Source organism: Staurois parvus, unplaced genomic scaffold (genome assembly GCF_062004578.1).
Source record: "Staurois parvus isolate SC_StPar_1 unplaced genomic scaffold, SC_StPar_1.0 ptg000154l, whole genome shotgun sequence".
Taxonomy (NCBI): Eukaryota; Metazoa; Chordata; class Amphibia; order Anura; family Ranidae; genus Staurois; species Staurois parvus.
In genome coordinates this window covers 18,307,989-18,324,934 of record NW_028317950.1, presented here as the reverse complement: position 1 = coordinate 18,324,934, position 16,946 = coordinate 18,307,989, and the positions used below count along the sequence as shown (strand labels likewise).

General features: G+C 39.2%; 1 protein-coding gene across 9 annotated transcripts in view; it reads left to right on the top strand.

The window, feature by feature from the left end:
• The window catches only part of GRIN1 (glutamate ionotropic receptor NMDA type subunit 1), a 127,597-nt gene that overhangs the window by 48,667 nt on the left and 61,984 nt on the right, over positions 1 to 16,946 (top strand). For all 9 annotated transcript variants that reach the window (XR_016312414.1, XM_089675141.1, XM_089675138.1 and 6 more), the window contains 2 exons: positions 12,498 to 12,619; positions 16,602 to 16,776. Coding sequence is in view for 8 of the 9 variants with exons in the window: in XM_089675141.1 (XP_089531267.1) it covers positions 12,498 to 12,619; positions 16,602 to 16,776 (297 nt within the window). In the remaining variant the exon portion in view is untranslated. The remainder of the gene's footprint in view (positions 1 to 12,497; positions 12,620 to 16,601; positions 16,777 to 16,946) is intronic.

Genomic DNA, 16,946 nt, shown 5'->3' with positions numbered 1-16,946 from the left:
AACATACTCCATTCCTTTAGAAAATCAACCACCAAATACCATAATAAATCACACCTATTTTAAAACAAAACCTGACTTATTTTTCAGAAAATCTAAACTGTCAATAAGATGTATTCTAGCTCAGGGCTCAAAATTTCAAGTCCTCAGCTACTAGCCAGGCTTTAAGAGTTACTTGCTACCATTTGCCCCACCCAACCCCTACCCTATCCCTAATTCAGCCCCTAAACACTAGTAAATTATCTTGAAATGGCACTGTTAAATTTTTGTATACAGAATAAAATTACAAAAATGAATAAGAACAACACCTTTAACAATATTAACATAAAGCAATGTAAACATAAAAGGAAAATAAGTGTTTTACATCAATAAGGAAACAAAATATTAAGTGTAATTGCTCAAACCTTTGATAAACTTAGAGCATTTTTTTCATCTTTACAATAACACGTAAGAGACTTTCTCTAAGTGAAAGTGTGGCATTAAGGGAAAACAATGCAGGACTTCCTTTCATGCCAAATAACATGGCACAACAATAGGAAACCAATTTCAGTCAGAGATTTGCTATGGTGTGCGTTGTACAGAAGGAGCAAGCCCTGTGTAACATCCCCTTTCTGATGAAAAATACCATTTATCAATGGCTGTGTTTGGATTGTAATCCGTAAATGGTGGTCCAAAAACAGTCATCATCAAAAGGTCATCCAAAGCCTCTAGCGCCAGTGATGAACAATACACAGTCTTCTGTTTTGGTAGCTAAAGCCACGTTCACACGAAGCTGTTGTTGGGGGCAGTAGAGCACGTAAGTTGACCAGAGGGAGTATCATGGGGACTCTCTCTTTCCGCTGGTTCACTCTTTTCAAAGTCTCATTGAAAGTCCATTTTGAATGGAGAGTTTCTTGTCAGTCCACTCTGCTACTAAAAGGTCAACATTGTCCTCAAACTCATAATAAATATGCTTTGCAATTCTGTGCAACTCAGTCAATCCAAAGTTGAGGATGTGTACTGGCCCAGACAGGCTGTCAATCATATTAAAAGATTGCACGATATCTGAAGAAACTGAAGAAACCTTTAAAGTTAAATTCAGCTTTAGCCAGTACAGTTTGGCATATAGACTGAAATTCTCTTTCACCGGCTTCAAGGTTGGTCAGCTGCGGCCCATAAAGTGTTCCATCACCTGTAAACTTATCTAGAAATTCAGGTTTGTTTTTTCCTCTCGCTTTAAAAAGATCCTGAAAAGTTTTAACAGCATGTTCTAGTTTATTCTTTGAGTTCTTTGTTTTGAAGACCCTTTGCCAATGGTTTAAACTTGCCATAAGAATCCAGTAGGTAATACAAAAGTTTCACAAACTTCACCTGTTTTAGGTCTTTCAAGGTACCTTTAACCTTAGCAGAATCAGTAGATCCTTCAGTTGATATCTGCTCAAAATGCCTCACCACTGTTTTCCAGTCTTGAAGAAAAGCACGCAACGCATCAATTTTGTTGCATAACCAGTGCACTGTGTGTATATCTTTCAGTTTCAAGAATTGCTCAACTAAAGATTTAGCAATTTCTTTCAGTTGCGTTTGACTGAGCCTTGATGATATTTAAAAACATGCCTCACCACATCATTGAATTTTTGTAGGTATGGCACTTCCTTGCAAACATCCAGGACAGCAAGTTGCAAGTGATGAACCACACAATGTATACTGATCATCTGTGGGCAGATGTCTTTCATCCGGACTGCTGACTTGTGGCCAAGCATGCTTGCAGCCCAATCCGTTCCCAAGTCTGCAACCCAAGAAGTGCCTTTCTAATTAAGATGCAGACTATTCAAAAAGGCAGTCAATCCTTTTAAATAACCTTGAGCTGTGGCTCTTTCTAGAGTAAAAGTACCCCAAAAAACTTCTTTAATTTCACCTTCTGAAATATAACAGACATGAATGTTTGCATGTTCAGAGGAGGTTCGATTAGTAGATCCATCAATGATGATGCCAATAAAAGTTGACTATTTAATGTTTGCCACAAGACTTTCTATGATTGTTTTTGCAATGAAATAAATGAATTGTTTGCATTGCACGTCATTTCCATATTTCTGCAGAACTGGCACATCAGGTTTAGCAGTTAACTTTAATACATCACGGAAATCTCAAAATGACTTTTCATTTTTAGCTACATAGTAAGCGATGTTAAACATGTGTGTCATGTGCTGAAACATTGCAGCGTCCTTTTTTCTGACCTACACTGCTAAAGGTCTCTCTTCAGGCTTCTCTTTATCCTTTATCAACATTCTCCTTGTGCTTATTATTTTTGTCATGCCATACAAAGGTCTCCCTTTTTAAATGGAGCCTTTATGCTATCTTTCCATTTTGCATCAGAACTTTGGGGGAACCGACCGCAAACTTTACATGTAACTGTATCTGTTTCCCCTGAGAAAATAAGCCATGAAAATGATTCCAGCCAATGCGTATTAAAACAATGTTTTTAAGAGGTCTTGTTAGCATCACCATAATTTTTCCTCTTAGGTGTCGATGTGTGTGGCAAACTACAACTAGCAGCTGAATTTGCTCTTGATTCATTTTCTTTTTCTATAGGGTTTGATTGTTACTCCACAGTAGTAGATTGAGCTTTTGCTTTAATGAAAAAGCTTAATTTGCTCTGTAAATGATAAATAAGGAAAACAAAATATTAAGTGCAATTGCTCAAACCTTTGATAAACTTAGAGCATTTTTTTCATCTTTACGAAAACACGTAAGAGACTTTCTCTAATTGAAGGTGTGGCATTAAGGGAAATCAAAGCAGGACTTCCTTTCATGCCAAACAACATGGCACAACAATAGGAAACCAATTTCAGTCAGAGATTTGCTATGGTGTGTGTTGTACAGAAGGAGCAAGCCCTGTGTAAGGTCCCCTTTCTGATGAAAAATACCATCTATAAATGGTTGTGTTTGGATTGTAATCCGTAAGTGGAGGTCCAAAAACAGTCATCATCAAAAGGTCATCCAAAGTCTCTAGCGCCAGTGATGAACAATACACAGTCTTTATTCTGTTTTGGTAGCTAAAGCCACGTTCACACGAAACTGTTGTCGGGGGCAGTACGGCATGGAAGTTGACCAGAGGGAGTATTGTGGGGACTCTCTCTTTCCACTGGTTCACTCTTTTCAAAGTCTCATTGAAAGAAAGTCCATTTTGAATGGGGAGTTTCATGTCACCCCACTCTACTTCTAAAAGGTCAACATTGTCCTCAAACTCATAATAAACATGCTTTGCAATTCTGTGCAACTCAGTCAATCCAAAGTTGAGGATGTGTACTGGCCAGGACAGGCTGTCAATTATATGAAAAGATTGCACGATATCTGAAGAAACTAAAGAAAGCCTCAAAGTTAAATATATTTCAGCTTTAGCCAGTACAGTTTGGCATATAGACTGAAATTCTCTTTCACCAGCTTCAAGGTTGGTCAGCTGCTGCCCATAAAGTGTTCCATCACCTGTAAACGTATCTAGAAATTCAAGTTAATTTTTCCTTTCCCTTTACAAGATCCTGAAGAGTTTTAACAGCATGTTCTAGTTTATGCTTTGAGTTCTTTGTTTTGAAGACCCTCTGACAATGGTTTAAACTTGCCATAAGAATCCAGTAGGAAATACAAACGTTTCACAAACCTTACCTGTTTTAGGTCTTTCAAGGTACCTTTAACCTTAGCAGAATCAGTAGATCCTTCAGTTGATATCTACTCAAAAAGCCTCACCACTGTTTTCCAGTTTTGAAGAAAAGCATGCAACGCATCAATTTTGTTGCATAACCAGTGCACTGTGTGTACAGTATATCTTTCAGTTTCAAGATTTCCTCAACTAAAGATTTAGCAATTTCTTTCAGTTGCTGTTCAAAATGCCTCAAGCTGCAAGCGATTAGCCACACAATGTATACTTATCATCTGTGGGCAGATGTCTTTCATCTGGACTGCCGACTTGTCTGCAATCCAAGAAGTGCCTTTGTAATTAAGATGCAGACTGTTCAAAAAGGCACTCAATCCTTTTAAATAACCTTGAGCTGTGGCTCTTTCTAGAGCCAAAGTACCCCAAAAATCTTCTTTTATTTCATCTTCTGAATATAACAGACATGAATGTTTGCATGTTCAGAGGAGGTTCGATTAGTAGATCCATCAATCATGATGCCAATAAAAGTTGACTATTTAATGTTTGCCACAAGACTTTCTATGATTGTTTTTGCAATGAAATAAATGAATTGTTTGCATTGCACGTCATTTCCATACTTCTGCAGAACTGGCACATCAGGTTTAGCAGTTAACTTTAATACATCAGGGAAATCTCAAAACGACTTTTCATTTTTAGCTACATAGTAAGCGATGTTAAACATGTGTGTCATGTGCTGAAACATTGCAGCGTCCATTTTTCTGACATACACAGCTAAAGGTCTCTCTTCAGGCTTCTCTTTATCCTTTATCAACATTCTCCTTGTGCTTATTACTTTTCTTATGCCATACAAAGGTCTCCTTTTTAAATGGAGCCTTTATGCTGTCTTTCCATTTTGCATCAGAACTTTGGGGGAACCGACTGCAAACTTTACATGTAACTGTATCTGTTTCCTCCTTGAAACTAAGCCATGAAAATGGTTCCAGCGAATGCGTATTAAAACAACATTTTTTAGAGGTCTTGTAAGCGTCACCATCATTTTTCCTCTTAGGTGTCAAGGTGTGTGGCAAACTAAAACTAGCAGCTGAATTTGCTCTTGATTCATTCCCTTTTTCTATATGATTTGATTGTGACTCCACAGTAGTAGATTGAGCTTTTGCTTTAACGAAAAAGCTTAATTTGCTCTGTTTCACGTCTCTTTTAAGTGCTTTCAAAAACCTGAAAATGCCTCAAAACTGAAGAAAAAGGTCAGTTGAATTTGTTGAATAAGATGAGGTATCTACATCTCTGCGGACAACAAGAAAGAAGCAATACAGAATACCACCAGCTATAGGACTATATATCCCATGAATTCATTATACAGCAATGCAAAATACCATCAGCTATAGAGGACTAAATCTCAGCAATACATTATACAGCAATACAGAATAGCACCAGCAATAGAGGACTACAAATACCAGCAATACATAATACAGCAGTGCAGAATACTACCAGCTATAGAGGAGCACATATCCCAGTAACACAGAAAGAACATTGACTTACAGTGCACAGTTCATCTGATTCAGGTGCCCTCTTCCTCTCCTGGTGGTGGTAGTGGTGGTAGGGTAGATGCAACGATGTTCTTCTTACATCAGTGTCTTCTTTCCCCCCTACATATTACAATCCCCCCTTTACATCACAGTCCTTCACGTCATATCACAGTTTCCCCTTCACAAGAGTGTCCTCAGCCCCCTTCACAGTAGTGTTCTGAACCCCCTTCACATCAGTATCCTCTGCCCCCCTTCATCCCCCCCCACAGTCATATCCTCTACACCCACCTTCACACCCTCACCCTCCACAGCCATATCCTCTACCCCCCCTTCACACCCCCACCCTCCACAGCCATGTCCTATACCCCCCTTCACCCCTTCACACCCCCCACCCCCATTTCCTTTATTCCCCCTTCTCACCCCCCTCCCCCTACAGCCATGTCCTCCACTCTCACACACCCCTCCCGCCAATAGCCATGTTCTCTACTCCCCTTCACACCAACAACACTAACAACAACATTTAGTAAAAAAGTAAACTGCAATTTTTTCATTGGCTTCTTTTTTCTTTGGCACCTTACTTCTTAAACTGAAAATACGATTTCAATTAACTAGAACAGCCCTAGAAATTTCCACTCATCTGCTCGCATTGGGCAAGTGAAAATAAGCTGTATGGATTATTGTGAATGTTTACCAATACCAATAAAGCTTTGCTTCATCCAAGCTATCAAATTTCTAACATAAAAATGGGTTGAACCAAAAATTGTTATTGGGTAGAATGGAGGAGGGGTGGAGCTTAATCAGAGTTGGTTTTAATATTTAGCACGGTAGACCAATGCTTATTGGTTGCACAGGGAAAGAAATGGCTTTTCCAAGTATTATTATCAATTCCACATTTTTTTCCCAGAAACAACAAAACTACAGTGATCTCATATAAGATTAATTAAACATAAATTAAATAAAAAAATTATAATATTAAAATAATATTAAAAATATTTTTTTTAAATGTGTATAAGAAAGGTGATCCTAGATGAGTGGTATAGCATAGGGTGCCAGTATTTGTGTGTCTACACAGGCTCAAGCAGGGGAATATCTGGCCTTGGATTTACTGTTGCAATTACCACTGGTATAAAACTAGATAAAATGATAGATTTTTTCATCATATGGCATTGCTTGCCACAATAGTGTGCACAGCTAATGTCAAATGGAAAAATAATTTACACAAAGTGTATTGCTGAATGCTAATAAATATTACTTTGTAACCTTGTAATCTGACACAAACTGGGCGAGAGAGATTCAGCATGGAACAAGTGTATCATGGAGACCTACTAAAACAAACAAACTTCAGTTGTCTGAGCAATCTTTCAATCCCTCTCTCCCACTTTTGCTTATCAGATCCACTGAGGTTCCCAGGTTCAGGCTTTGATGTGCAGCTAACATCCAAACTTATATACTAAACATATAGATTAAAGCTCTTGTTAGGGTTACTCAGTATCTGTTCCAGAATATAATATCATTCTATTATCATTTTTAAGTGTGTATGCCATATGTATCGGTGCACATACTCTTCATATTAATTACTAGTGATTGGTGGATCTGCTTGGGTTAGATTCATCAGCACTTTATTACAAATCCCATTGAAGACAATGGATGGTGAATCATGAAAATCAGTTCTCCCCGTTTTTAAGGCTACTAAGCAAGGCATTGTTAAACAAAGGGCACAGGGCCATAGATATATTTTTTTCTTGTGGGCGAGGGGCTCAGCCTTGGATGCCCAGAAGACAATAAATCCTCTTATTGCCTGGTGGTGGAAGGCAGAGAGGGCTCCAGTGCCCAGTATCATGCTGCAGTATTCTGGGCACAAGGGACATTACTGCTGTTCCCATGGCTCAGATCTGGGACATAAGTCAGGATGCAGCCACTGCTGGGCATCTGCCAAGTGTGCTTTCTCTCTGCACTGTATATCAGTGCATGGAGGAGTCAGGCTGCTGTGTGGTTCCCGCAGACTGAAAGGCTACACTAGCCTATCTGCATGCGGCACTGTGGATAGTCGCTCTAGGGAGGGGGGTTGGACCCCCCTGGCTCCATCCTTATCTACGCTTCTGACCCCTGCACTATTTATACCATACAATAGGTGTTGGTTGTTCAGTGTTCAATGTTAATGAAATTCTTTTTCTAGGTAGGTTCTGTGCAGAAAAGCATTTGTATTTGTATTTTTTGGGTACAAGGACTGTGGCATATGTTACCATGTACACAAGGAGTAAGTTGAAGTTTTAAGCCCTTCCAATTTTGACACACCCACAATTTGTCACAACATGGCAGTCACGCTGCCTAATCATTGTCCTCTGGGTGCCCAAGGCTAAACTCCCACCTAGGAAAAAAAAACTGCCTATGGATATAAAGGGCATCTGCAAAAGCAAACTGTGCAGCTTCGACTAGAGTTGAAAAATACCCTTGCTATAGGTGTAGTCCATTCATGTACCTCATGATGTCTGATCTGCAAACTCCAACAACGTTTATAGAGCATTGCTAAGCAAGGCCCAACTATTACTGTTCATAGTTACATAGTTAGTGTGGCTGAAAAAAGGCAAAAGTCCATCCAGTTCAACCATAAAAAAAAAAGTTATAATCCTTCACCCAGAGTCGATCCAGAGGAAGGCAAAAAAAACCCAGCAAAGCATGATCTAATTTGCTCCTGCTGGGAAAACAATTCCTTCCTGATTCCCCGAGAGGCAATCGGATATTCCCTGGATCAACTTTACCTATAAATGTTAGTATCCAGTTATATTCTGTGTATCTAGGAAAAAAAACAGGCCTTATTTAAAGCAATCCACTGAGCTGGCCAGAACCAACTCTTGAGGCAGTCTATTCCACATTTTCACAGCTCTCACTGTGAAGAAACCTTTCCGTGTTTGGAGATTAAATTTATTTTCCTCCAGACATAAAGAGTGCCCCCTTGTCCTCTGTGATGACCTCAGGATGAATAACTCTACACCGAGTACACTATATGAACCACTGATGTATTTATACATGTTTATCATATCCCCCCTAATCTCCTCTTCTCAAGAGAGAATAAATTCAGTTGCTCTAATCTTTCCTCATAGCTGTTCACTTTCATCATCATAAGAATGAACTCTCAAACTCTGAGCTCAGAGATACTTCATCGGGAGAGACAAAGCGCATGTAAGGGGGTTTGAATCAGAAGCAGAGCTCACACTGTGATGGTGACGTTGAACAGGAATAACTGAGCCTCTCTTAGCAACATCCTAGCAACATCCAGGGAGTTTTCATGTCAAACTTCATGAGGTCCGTAAATGACCTATACCTATAGCAAGGGCACTATTCAGCTATAGTCAAAGCTGCACAGCTTCTGTTTTTTAATCTACAGATGCCCTATTTCTCCATAGGCAGTTTTTGGTGAAAGTGAACCAACCCTTTAATTACTTTCATAGCAAGTGAGATCATTATATTTTTGCACTTTGAATGGACAATTCCTGTGACTGCATGAGACTGTATTCTGGTGCAATCAGGGACATTCAACTTTGGATGAAAGGTCAGACATACTGACTCATAGCATGTGTTTTCATGTTTTTATCCACTCTTCTGATACAGTGACAACATCATAGGTGGGGGAAATGTGCTAACCAATGATTCATACTAAGAATACATTGCTTTGAAAATGTAAAAGTGATGGAAAGTTCTGTGCACTACTACAGGTAATTAGCTGTGAAGATTGACATTGGGAAACATGTGCAGCTAACAGTATTCTAGGAACCAAGGACTCATCCTGGCCCCATTCAGCTGCCAGCTGGGGGGGGGGGGGGTATTTTCTGGACAATTGGACAATTATGTCAGCCAGCAGAATGGCTAAAGTACTGAAGCCTTTGGTGCACAGTGGAGAGTATGGGATTCCAACAGTAATGGCGGCACCAATTCTTCCACTTTGCAGGAAAGGGATACAGTGTGTACAGTACATGAGCTGTGTGGGATGTCAGAGGGGGGAGGAGTGGCTGACAGCAACAAGAGGGAAGGGGGCACTCTTTATGTCTGGAGGAAAAGAGATTTAATCTCAAAACACGGAAAGGTTTCTTCACAGTAAGAGCTGTGAAAATATGGAATAGACTCACTAAAGAGTTGGTTCTGGTGAGCTCAGTGGATTGCTTTAGAAAAGGCCTGGATTCTTTCTTGGATACACAGAATATAACTGGATACTAACATTTATAGGTAAAGTTGATCCAGGGAATATCCAATTGCCTCTTGGAGGATCAGGAAGGAATTTTTTTTCCCTGCAGGAGTAAATTGTATCATGCTTTGCTGGGTTTTTTGCGTTCCTCTGGATCAATGGTGGGTATAGGATTATACCTTTTTTTTTTGGTTGAACTGGATGGACTTTTGACTTTTTTCAGTCAGACTAAGTATGTGACTATGGAAGCAATATGAACAGCAGAGCTCTCCTTATCCAGGATGTGTCACTAGCCCAGGCTACCGCTGTCACTGCAGCCCCTCCATGTTTTCATCACTGTTCTGTCACTTGGCTGATTGGTAGAACATTATCCCCTGTCCTTCCCTAACAGATCAACACCCTCAGGCAGCCCTGCTGCTGTCACTCTGCTATGGTATGAGGGCAATTTAAAGGCATGGTTCACCTGAGAACACCGGCTCATCTGAAGAGGTTCAATGAGGATGAAATGCATCATTTAGATATGTGGAATATATAAGCAGCGTCCAGTTCTGGTGTTCCAGGTGAAACATTAAAGGGTTAGTTCATCTTTACCAAAAGCTGCCTGTAAAGATAAGGGGCATCTGTAGATAAAAACAAGCTGTGCAGCTTTGACCAAAGTTGAGTACCACCTTTACCGTAGGTATAGGCCAGTTATGTACCTTATAAACCCTGACTGGAAAACTCGTAAGATGTTGTGAAGGACATTTCTAAAGGACGCCTATCTGTTACTGTTCACAGCACAGGAGCAAGCTTCTTCTCTGATTCAAAGACCTTAACTTGCATTTTTTCTACGCTGATGAAGTAGCTCTGACCTCAGCAATTGAGAACTGATGGTGAAGGTGGACAATAACAGCTAGGTGTCCCTTAGTAACGTCTTTAGCAACATTCTACCTCACCTAGCTGCTACTACTATTCTCTGAGAGTTCTGCAACATTACCTGTTTCCCTGAATGGGGTTGGGATGGGTCATTTGTTGCTATGATGCCAGTGGCTGCTGGCTTCATAGCAACTAGGGAACTCTGTGGGGAAGCTGCCATATTCATAACAATTTCCCAGCACAAAATGCTCTGTTCTGAGCACTGGTGACTCTCTGTGCCCAAGTCAGAGTTGGTCCTAATTACATCATCACTGTGAGCCTCCTTGCGCCTCTCTGCTACTCCCCGAGCCCTGGACACCACTGGAGCGATGGGAAAACACCCAGAGTGCTGCTAAAGGACCTGATACTCCCAATGAACCTCCATCACTTGACATGCCTACCTGTTACCTACCTATGCAAGTGCAGTGCTACCATTAAATCTGCCTTATTTTAACTGTCTACACTTAGAATGGCGATGCTGTCTCTCTTTTCTTAATTACTACCAGTTTACTTATCTTTGAACTGAAAAAATTATTTTAGAGTCTGTCAGAGCCATAGAGACAGATTTTAAAAGTGGTAATAGTAAGATCTACCTGAATCTAGAACATGTGAGAACTGTTGCCAAAACTGGGACAAAGCTTTAATGAATTAGGCACAGGCCATGTTAAAGCATCCAAACTGCTAGAAAAGTGTGGTTATTGCTCTACCGAATTCCCCTAATGACTCAAAAATCCACTTTCAGTTACACCACGGTCACATCAAACCCTACTTTGAAATTGTGCGACTTACAGTGAAGTTGCACGATTTCAAAGTCGGATGAGATGTCAATTTCAGGAGCGATTTGCAAGACATCTGTTACAGATTTCTATGCAAATCACATCAAAAGTATTGCATGTACTACTTTGGAAATCTGTGCTGCTCCAACCAAGTCGGAACTGCACTGATATATACACTCTAATTGCGGACAATAGGCTGTGATTTGTCCTTAGTTTGGCTGTGTCCTGTTGTAGGTTGACCACAAACAACATTTTTTGTGGATTAAGGGGTGTCAGCCCTGCCCAGTTTTCTTTTGCTAAGATACTCATACTTGCTTTCCCTCCATCCTGTTCTCCGCACGATAGAGACTAATCATTCTGTAATCTCAAAATAAGAGCTGGAATGGCTAATAATATTCCCTGGGATAGAGACTAAGATAGAGACTAATCATTCCGTAATCTCAAGATAAGAACTGGAATAGCTAATAATACTTTTTGGGATAACACATGAAGTGTGAAAAGGACACCGGACAGTTCTAAGTTTCTGACATGATCAATGGGTATTTTATTTCCAGATTCAGTGAAAAACATTTTCAGTATATTTACCAAACCAAAAGGTAGAAAGTAAGAAAAGTTTACTGTTTGGGTTTACACACATTTTAAAGCCTTGTTCCCACTTATCCCAGGGTTGTGAAAGACTAGTTGGACTCCAAAAAGAATTACAGACATATCTAGAAAATATGCCACCTTCATCCCTAATATGTAGTGTACAACCTCTATAAATAAACCATAGACACCAAGTTGCTTACTTTATTCTCCAGCCATACTAACTGAACCACAATTTGGACAAATGTAACATTTTGTGCTGCTAAAACTGTCCAAGATTGCTACATTCTCCAATACTCTGCCATTATGGATTGATATAACATACATCTTTACAGATGTACTTAGCCTAATAACATTTTTGCACTGTTCCATCATTCTTTCTCTCCTCCCTCCCGTTCCTTCTGCTCCCTGCAAAAATACTTAACATTTATAAATGTTGTTTTCTTTTTTAAAATACAAAAATCAGGTATGTGATTTTTTTTTCTTCAAAAAGGTCATATTTTAGAATATAACTATTTCTTTATTTTTAAATAAACATCAGTTTTTCTTTGAAAGCAACCAATACAATTTCAATAAACAGTTCAGTTTAATTTTGCTTTATAGGTAAGCTATATGGTTTAAGATTTTATCATCAAAAATGAAGAGGGGTTTCTTAATAGAACAGTACAAGACACTGAAAGATTTAGTCTGTTAAAAATGTATATTTACATAATTTACGAAACTATATTAGGATATCAGTCACTGATCTTATTCTACTCTTTGTCAAACACATTAAGAATGCAATACCTACCTCCATTCATTTCTTTCATCTTAGTCTGTATATATATATATATATATATATACACACACACACACATATACACTGTATATATAGTTTTAGGTTCTAATTTTTTTTTTCTTTTGTATTCCAGTGAGGATGATGCCAGTACCGTGTACAAGACAGCAGCTGTGCTAGACATGACAGGCTCTAGCTATGTGTGGTTGGTTGGAGAAAGAGAAATTTCTGGAAGTGCCTTAAGATATGCACCTGATGGTAATGTGACCCTATCACGCTTAAGAAACGCAATGTGATACAACCTCACCTTTACTAAAAAAGATTTTATGTCTTAAGCAGCTCCGAAGCCACTGCGTCAATTGAAAAGCATTGGGATTCTGTGACCAGAGCTACGTTACATCAGGAATGACCCAGCAGTTCCAAGCATTGTAGTTTTGGGGCTGATTGTGGGAAGATTGTACATGGCAAAGATACAAGCTGGGTTACCTTACCAGTTATAAGTGCATATGGAATGGAAGAGTTTCCTATTTAGCAGCTTTAAGATGGAAAAAACATTTAAAGTTTAGCGTATCATTGGCTTGCTTGATGGGAAAAATAAGATAAATACAGTATATCATGCAAAATTGTTGTAAAAATGGTCATGAAACTGGGATTATCCAGTAAATTGTATTGTTAGGCACTATAAAAAAACAAAATTAGCATTTTCATTCCTCCAAGATTGCAAAAATCAGTAGATATTGGCAAAATTTCACCATTTTGAAAAAAATGCATCGAAGTCAGAAAAGGAATTCAAAATAAAGATGGCTTTTTAAAGAGTGCACTGGGATCTAAATGGCTTAAGCAATACAGGAGATACTTCTAAACAGTTTTTGTACAAAAAAAACCCATTAGCCTAATTATTGTATTTTTTGGAAGGAAAATAAAAACAAAGAAAAAAGTAAAATTAATTCACAAACAAACACTAACCGAGATATACTAAACTATCCTAAAAACACCCTCTGGATTTAAGGGCCGGTTCACATTATAGAAACACAGTCCAGATGCGCTCTGGTGCATTATTTATGCATTGTTTACACGTTCCAGTGTGTTTTTGATGCTTTCCAGTTAATTTTTTCCCCTCTTCTTCAAATGAAATAGGGACATGTGCGTTCCAGTACATTTTTGGTGCATTCCAGTGCATTCTGGTGCATTTTCTATGTGTTTTACCGAGTTCCAGTACAGTTCTGTGCAGGAAAAATGCAGCCTGTTCCACTTTATTTTCTGCAACCGGAATGCACTGGAACTGCAAGCACTAATGTGAACTATGACAATGACGACCATATAACATTTTGTGCACCATCTGTGCATTTTGGATGTAGAAAAAAAGCAACTGAGATGCATGTAGTGTGAACTGGCCCTAAAAGAAGGGTTTTTTTTTCTTCATTTTCTCTAAGAATTGAATGAACTTAGGGTTTCTGCTTCAGAAAAATTTAGCAGTTAGCAAAAAGAGTAATTTTTTTGCAATATCAGTTTCACCAAAAACCCTGAACCCTGCTGGACCCTCAATCAATACAAAAAATAGACATTCATTTAAAAATAAAAAGACGAAAATATGCCTAAAATCCACATAAATTCTGCCCTGACTCAGTTTATACAATCACACCTATCTCTTGAATTACAAATCAGAGACTCATTTGTTATCGGTATCTGCAGCCTTGTGGATTCCCACCTCTATTCCTTTGACATATTTAAAGTTACTGATCAAATCTTGGTTACTCATGGAGAATTTGTACTGGGTTATTGCACATGTGTGAACAATAATGTCACAATGTGTTTCTCCTCTGCTAAAACTGTTTTCCTACCAACGTGTGAAAAATGTGTACAAGGGGTGGGAGGTCAGGCAATGGGAGCAATAATATTAAAACTTGTGTCCTGCACAATGTGGAATCATTAGATCTCAAGTGTATTCTTTAAATTTTTATTCGTTTTTCAATTTGACACTGTTTATACCAGTTTTGACTTTAAAGGAAGTAAGCAAAAAAAAAAAACCCATGCATATATATATATATATATACAGTCGGGTCCATAAATATTGGGACATTGACACAATTCTCACATTTGTGGCTCTATACACCACCACAATGGATTTGAAATGAAAAAACAAGATGTGCTTTAACTGCAGACTGTCAGCTTTAATTTGAGGGTATTTACATCCAAATCAGGTGAACGGTGTAGGAATTACAACAGTTTGCATATGTGCCTCCCACTTCTTAAGGGACCAAAAGTAATGGGACAGAATAATAATCATAAATCAAACTTTCCCTTTTTAATACTTGGTTGCAAATTCTTTGCAGTCAATTACAGCCTGATGTCTGGAACGCATAGACATCACCAGACGCTGGGTTTAATCCCTGGTGATGCTCTGCCAGGCCTCTACTGCAACTGTCTTGTCTTCAGTTCCTGCTTGTTCTTGGGGCATGTTCCCTTCAGTTTTTTCTTCAGCAAGTGAAATGCATGCTCAATCGGATTCAGGTCAGGTGATTGACTTGGCCATTGCATAACATTCCACTTCTTTCCCTTAAAAAACTCTTTGGTTGCTTTTGCAGTATGCTTTGGGTCATTGTCCATCTGCACTGTGAAGCGGCGTCCAATGAGTTGTGAAGCATTTGGCTGAATATGAGCAGATAATATTGCCTGAAACACTTCAGAATTCATCCTGCTGCTTTTGTCAGCAGTCACATCATCAATAAATACAAGAGAACCAGTTCCATTGGCAGCCATACATGCCCACGCCATGACACTACCACCACCATGCTTCACTGATGAGGTGGTATGCTTAGGATCATGAGCAGTTCCTTTCCTTCTCCATACTCTTCTCTTCCCATTACTCTGGTACAAGTTGATCTTGGTCTCATCTGTCCATAGGATGTTGTTCCAGGACTGTGAAGGCTTTTTTAGATGTCGTTTGGCAAACTCTAATCTGGCCTTCCTTTTTTTGAGGCTCACCAATGGTTTACATCTTGTGGTGAACCCTCTGTATTCACTCTGGTGAAGTCTTCTCTTGATTGTTGACTTTGACACACATACACCTACCTCCTGGAGAGTGTTCTTGATCTGTTGAACTGGGGTGTTTTCTTCACCAGGGAAAGAATTCTTCGGTCATCCACCACAGTTGTTTCCCGTGGTCTTCCGGGTCTTTTGGTGTTGCTGAGCTCACCATTGCGTTCCTTCTTTTTAAGAATGTTCCAAACAGCTGTTTTGGCCACGCCTAATGTTTTTGCTATCTCTCTGATGGGCTTGTTTTGTTTTTTCAGCCTAATGATGGCTTGCTTCACTGATAGTGACAGCTCTTTGGATCTCATCTTGGGAGTTGACAGCAACAGATTCCAAATGCAAATAGCACACTTGAAATGAACTCTGGACCTTTTATCTGCTCATTGTAATTGGGATAATGAGGGAATAACACACACCTGGTCATGGAACAGCTGAGAAGCCAATTGTCCCATTACTTTTGGTCCCTTAAGAAGTGGGAGGCACATATGCAAACTGTTGTAATTCCTACACCGTTCACCTGATTTGGATGTAAATACCCTCAAATTAAAGCTGACAGTCTGCAGTTAAAGCACATCTTGTTTGTTTCATTTCAAATCCATTGTGGTGGTGTATAGAGCCAAAAATGTTAGAATTGTGTCCATGTCCCAATATTTATGGACCTGACCGTATATATATACTCGAAAGGTGAGGCAACACATGGAGACTGGAAGTGGGGCAAACTAAAGGTGTAAGTGTGGGCAATCAGCTAAATACATCTCTGAATATTTGCTATTCTATTCAAACAGTTTTCTAACCTTACCAGACCACACAGTTAGGTCCTGACCATTAAATTTTCTCTAATGTAAAACACAGATGCTTTGCTAAGACTGTGATTAGTGAAGGACCAGTATATCACTGATAAGGTCATCTATATTCTCTCTCTTGTAATCAGCAGGTTCCATTAGTTAGATACATAACACTGTGTGCAATGTAGTAGAGCCTGACGGCCTGGCAGCACTATCCCCTCCCAGCCTTATTAATGATGTGCAAGAAATTATAGTAAACTACTACAAAGACTTCAAGATAACATTTAACTGCATTAAATGGGGGTCTTTTGATGTCCGCCTACACTTACACTTTAAATAATATTACAGCTTTCAATATTGCTTACCCATACTCAGAAATAATCTTTAACCAGATCAGTCATTTGTTAATTTTTCTGTTGTAGGGGTCATCGGTCTCCAGTTGATCAATGGGAAAAATGAATCCGCTCACATCAGTGATGCTGTGGCTATTGCTGCACAGGCAATTCATGATCTTTTTGAAAAAGAAAATATTACTGACCCACCTAGAGGGTGTGTGGGAAATACAAACATCTGGAAAACCGGGCCGCTATTCAAAAGGTAATAAGAACTTGACATAGTAGTTCCCCTAATGGTAGCAGAAGCAACCATTCTATAAACCATACATGGCAGCTTCTAAAATAATATACCCAATAAGTGTAGGCCACAGAGAAGCAAATCACATGCATAAAGTGTTGGCCAGTTCACCAAACTACAAAATCTTTCCTGTC